Genomic DNA, 6,000 nt, shown 5'->3' on the forward strand with positions numbered 1-6,000 from the left:
AATGCTACTCAACGCCAGAAGTTTAAACCTCAAGATGCACGCACTCGAAGCTCTCCTTAGCATGGAGAACATCGATATCTGTGCAGTAACAGAAACCTGGTTCAGGGCTCCCGAGAGCACCCCAGCACTACCAGGTTATACCTCATACCATGCTTTTCGGCCCCAAAACTTGGACCGAACCACAAAAGGAGGGGGAGTATCGATATTCATCAAAGATACCCACACCTCCATGTTGGTGGCAAAGCACGAAGCATCAGAGACTATCCATGTGCAACTAACAGTGGGTAAAACTGCCTTCCAGTTTATAGCCTGCTACAGACCACCCTCCCAAACCCAGGAACCCCACTCGGCCTTTCTGAGAACACTGGAAAATATGAATGTCTCTCCAAACATCATTATATTGGGCGACTTCAATTACCCAAACATAGACTGGGAGCATTACTCTAGCTCCAACACCCTAGCCCAAAGGTTCCTATAATTTATAAACTCAAATGCTATGGAACAACTTGTTACCACTCCCACAAGAGGGGAAAACATACTGGACCTGATCATCACCAACATGGGGACTCTATGCTCTAGACCAGAAGTGTATCCCTCACTGGTAAGATCAGACCATAAACTAATCTCACTGGATATTCACATCCCGACCCCACCCCCTGCCCAGAAAACCACAGTGAAAAACTTCTCTAAAGCAAATTTCACACTCCTCAAAACCGAGGTGGAATACTTCAAAGCCCCCGGGCCTGTGGAAAATACGGCCCAGACCACAGAATCCTTTATAAATGCATTCTATGAACACCTTCAGGAATGCATGGATCATGCGATCCCAAATAAAACCAAGACCCAATCCTCCAAAGGCAGACGTCCTGTCTGGTGGACCCCAGCCATAAACAAACTATACAATAGAAGGAGGAAGCTACTAAATAAGAGCAAAATCCCAAAAAGGGAGGGCATCACTGATCAGTATTGGCAAAAAACTACGGACACTCATAAAATTGTCTAAGGCCAGCTTCGAGAGAAAAATTGCACAGGACACTAAGGATAATCACAAGACTTTCTTTAGTTATGTTAGGAACCTGGGTGGTAATTCCCAGATATGCTCAGAATTAGTCCAAAATGACAAAAAATACACTGAACCCACAGACCTTGCCAACATCCTAGCTGACGGGTTCAGCGCAAACCCCCCCCCCCCACCAAAAGGGCAAATATCTATTCCAGCAGAGTGCTGCCCCCTGACATCTCAGATGCTCAGGTAAGAGCCGTCCTCTCCAAAGCAAAAAACACAGCATCAATGGGACGAGACGGTGTCCCGGGCTGCGTCCTACATGAACTCCAAGAAGAGCTAAACCCAAACATAAAACTACTGTTCAATCTCAGCCTTACTACAAGATATGTGCCCAAAGAGTGGCGTACAGCAACAGTGGTCCCTCTCCATAAAGGTGGTGCCTCAACAGATCCTGGAAACTATCGCTCCATAAGCCTGACTAGCTTGGTCTGCAAAGCTATGGAAAGGATCATCATGGACCTCATAAATAAAGATATTGGGGACCTACAGACACTGGATCCTACCCAGTTCGGCTTTAAGGGCAGATCCTGCCTCTTAAACCTGGTTGATTTCTTTGAAACAGTCACCAAGGCCATTGACGAGGGGAAGGTGGTCCACACAGCCTACCTGGACCTCGCAAAAGCCTTTGATACAATACCCCACTCGGGCATTATAGAAAAGCTCACCAGCTTAAATATAAACCCCTATGTCACTAGATGGATTGCAAACTGGCTCAAGGACAGAACCCACATGGTTAGAATTGCTGTAGCCATGTCAGACTCCAAACCAGTTACAAATGGTGTCCCACAAGGTGCAGTCCTGGGACCTCTCTTGTTCGGTATATATTTCTTGGAGGTACAGGCCAACACGGAAGGACTGCGGCTGACCAAGTTCGCAGATGACTGCAAACTGGGCGCCACAATAGACTCTCCAGCCGACACAAGCATCCTCCAAAAGGGCCTCATAGAAACAGACAACTGGTGCCAGAGCCATGGCCTCAAGCTAAATGCCAAAAAGTGTATAGTCATCCCCTTTGGCAAAAACAAAGTGCCCACAAATTACCACATAGGTGGTAATCCATTAAGTACAGAAGAAGTAATTAGGGACCTGGGGACCCAAGTTGATAGCAATCTCTCATTTGACAACCACATGGCCAAAGTGGTTAGAAAAACATTTTATATAGCCCACCTAATCATGAAGGGATTCACATCTAGATCAGGGGGGAGGTCATCATGCCTCTTTACTCATCCCTCATCAGGCCCATCATTGAGTACAATGCCCCTTTTGGGATGTACCTTACCCAGACACCTGCAGCAACTGGAAAGACCCCAAAAGTACCTCACCAAGAGGATCGAAGGGCTCAAACAGATGCCATATGCTGCCCGGTTAAAGAAACTCCAGCTCTACTCAGTGGCATACCGCCTGTTCAGAGGCGATCTGTGCCTGACGTATAAAGCCATGTCCAACCCGGAATTAATGGACATGCTGCACCTCAGAAAATCCAAATCCCATCGAGCTACACGCTCGAGAGGCTTGAACCTCGGCACTGAAATAAATAGGACATGCTGGAGGGACAGATTCATAACCCAGAGGCTCCCTTCACTCTGGAATAAAATCCCAGTCCAGGTTAGGCAGAGTCCCTCATTGACTCTCTTCAAGAGGAATCTTGATGAGTGGATGGGAGATCGTAGGTTTACCCCGGGTATCACTTCTGTGTCACTGTTAGACAGAGGCACAGTGTACTAACCTTGAAAAAGGGCATAGCAAAATAAATTTAAAATGGGTGGCGAAAGCCCAACACATTCTGGCTAGGCTTATAAATGCCGATAGCCTAGTATGAACCTATGAACCTATGATTCTGTAATCGATAAAAAGGTAAACTAGGTCAAATGGGTTTTGCAGATTTTGTAGAATTATGCAAGATTTTTTTTTTTTTTTTTTTTTTCAGAAACTGCATCTGCAGCTTAACCCCCCCCCCCCCCCTTTCCAAATAAATGCACCACATTGATTGCAGCAGGTTTCCATCTCGGGGAGATCTGCTATAAAAAAAATCATTTTCTTGCTGTTAGATCAAAATTTTTATTTCAGGTTTATTTTTACTGCCCAGCAACAACACTAGCTTTAGGCAGATGTATTCCCATGACCTCCCACACTAATGCTGGCAGACTCGATAATATGATTCTTCTTCTATCAATTCTGCCAGCATTGCAGAAGTTTGACTATTTTTAAAGTGCTTCCATTTTTAGGCACATCTGATCCAAATAAATGTATAAATACAAAAAAATTCAGTCTGGTGACCCTGAAGACATTTGAACTACAATGAACTGTATTCTAATATGCACATCTCAGATGTGGAATATGTATGCATTCCTATTCTATTGAGTTTGTCACACCTGAAAATACCTCTGATTCCAGTCAGCTGAAGACTCTGCATTATCTTCAGTTTCCACCACTCCTCTCCATGTCATTCACAGGCTCCAGAGTTTTTATCAGATGGATACCTTTAGTATTTTCTCATTTGCTTATGTGCAGCATGTATTCACAATGATTTGATTGCTGGATCCCTCATAACTCCTGCTAGGGTCAGCAGTACAGCCGACCATACCACCTCCCTTTCAAGATGGGTCATCTGGCATTTGCCAGTCACTCCTGACTCTTCCTTTCCAACCCTTCAAGGCCCAATCTGCTACTTAGACTTTTACCTGAATTGTAGTCAGATTTTTTTTATCTGTCAGTGTTGTGGGAGTAGCAATTTTACCTTTTCCATTAATCAAAGTTAGTTTCTGTAATCTTAGTGTGTATACCAACCTTCCCATAGATAGCAGGGATAGCATTGTGTTAAGACCTTCCGTATGGGGAGCTTTTACCTTGAGGCCCCCATGAAGACCTATTTTTCATCGTCAGGATTTGAAGTTTATTATTTATTTTTTATTTTATTTTGCATTTGTTGATTGGGACATTCTTAATGGATATATGTCCATTTTCAGCGGAGGCCCAGGGAGAAAAGCTCAACCGTAAATAACAAAGTAAAAAGTTTATACATAAACTTAGCTTGTGTTTGTTTCAATGTTTTTGTTCCTACAAAAATAATTTTCATAGGAAAAACAAGATTTGTGTTAATAAACTAACATTCTTTCCCTTAGAATCAGTAAGTACAGTGGAGTTAGGTCACTTATCAAAATCTGTTTTTCTGGTTGCTGTTACCTGTGGCAGAAGGATTTTAGAGTTACATGATGTCCTGGGTAAACCTGCCTTACTTGTTCCAGTATGAAGGGAATGCTGTCTTTCTTGCCAAAAATGAATTGGCAGTGTCCCAAACAAGATGTTTTAGAAACTGTCACAGATGTTGCTGTATACACCTTCACAAAGCACTACAGCTGGAAGCCGTGCCCAGACAGGTTTTGGTATGGCTGTGCCATAGGGGATCGGGTAACACACCTTCTACACGTTGTATTAACATTGTTTGGAAATGTACCCAGATATTATGATTTGTTTTGGAATGACCCCACCTGAAATAAGGTAGTATAGCTGTGGCCAAGATATTTAGTATGCAGTGAACATACAAAGATCTACTGTCAACAGTAAGACTACCCTCCCTCTCTACTCATAAACAGAATTCAAACGTTTCAGGTGTTGACACCGTTGTATTTTTTAATCTATAGTAATGTTTGTACAGTGAGGACAATGGACTACAACAATCACAAGTCCTTGTAAGGGCCAGAAGGACTTTGAAAAACAGGAGAAGGCTTTTATCACCTCTAGCCATCTAGATGTGTCTAGCACACCTACCAAGAGTTTTTGGCATGCTGACATGAGAGTGGCATTGGTCTTCACAGGGACTTGTGCTAATCGGACAATTTCAGGCAGGAAAAGAAGACACCCAATGTGGTGAACCCAGATATTATAATTTACCATTGGTTTCGTCTCTTCAAAGATCTACTCATAGTGTAAGTATTTTGCCCAGAATTGTACTGTCAAGAAAAAGCATGTCCAAATATATTTGTGAAAATTTCAGCACTGGGATTAGTGTTATTGAAAGCACTGAAATATTTCTAAATACAGTAGTTTGAATGTAAACCTTCCTGCATTTTATTGAACTTCTTCTCTTCTGTTACAGAACCTGAATGTCTCACAAATGATGCACAAGGTGATGATCCTAGGGCTTGGTGGTTCTCTAGTCCACAAGAAGACAGCTTTGATGCCATGGAGCATTCTGATTCCTGCAAGGGGCTAGAGTCGTCCCTGGAAACCATAGCAAAGGCTATGACTGAACAAGGACCTTTCCATGGTATCTTGGGCTTTAGCCAGGGTGCTGCCCTGGTGGCCATAGTCTGTGCCCTCAAACAGCAGGGTGATCTGAGATTTCAGTTTGACTTTGCCATGCTGTTCGCAGGTTTCAAAAGCCTTTCATCCTGCCACAGTTTGTACTATGAGAAACCAATATCCGTGCCAACATTACTTGTTTTTGGAGAGACAGACAGAGTTATTCCAGCTGCAATGAGTGAGGAGCTTGTTCCCCATTTTGTAGATCCAGTTGTACTCCGTCACCAGTTGGGTCACTTTGTGCCTACTGGTGCAGCACAAAAAAAAGTGTACATAGAGTTTTTGGAAAAATTTCTGAAGAAGGAAGCATCTGTACATGGTTGAGAGTAATGCAAGAGTGTGAACTTTTAAAGGTACTACAGACTGTGTTTGGAAAATAAATATTACAATGGCTGTTTTGGGTGTCCTTTTACTTGATTAATGGTTTAAAGTGTATGATACTTCCTGCTTCTTTACTGTTAGCCATGCCTTGTACGAATTGGTACCTGAGCCCTTGCACCGACTTTCCTTAGTCTTGTGTTGTTGCGATTTTACTACAGATTCTACAAGTATCACATGCTTCAACACCTGTATGGTGACCTTTTTCTGCCATCTTCTACACATGCTTGATTTTTGTGAATGTGAAATCCTCT

The 6,000-nt window shown here is 43.0% G+C and overlaps 1 protein-coding gene across 2 annotated transcripts in view; it reads left to right on the forward strand.

The window, feature by feature from the left end:
• The window catches only part of OVCA2 (OVCA2 serine hydrolase domain containing), a 64,618-nt gene extending 58,857 nt beyond the window's left edge, over positions 1-5,761 (forward strand). For both annotated transcript variants that reach the window (XM_044054372.1, XM_044054373.1), the window contains one exon: positions 5,163-5,761. In XM_044054372.1, the coding sequence (XP_043910307.1) occupies positions 5,163-5,692 (530 nt within the window). In that variant the 3' untranslated portion in view covers positions 5,693-5,761. The remainder of the gene's footprint in view (positions 1-5,162) is intronic.
• Positions 5,762-6,000: the final 239 nt, after the last annotated feature.

This window comes from Protopterus annectens, chromosome 13.part0, assembly GCF_019279795.1.
Source record: "Protopterus annectens isolate FY-2018-M chromosome 13.part0, PAN1.0, whole genome shotgun sequence".
NCBI lineage: Eukaryota > Metazoa > Chordata > Ceratodontiformes > Protopteridae > Protopterus > Protopterus annectens.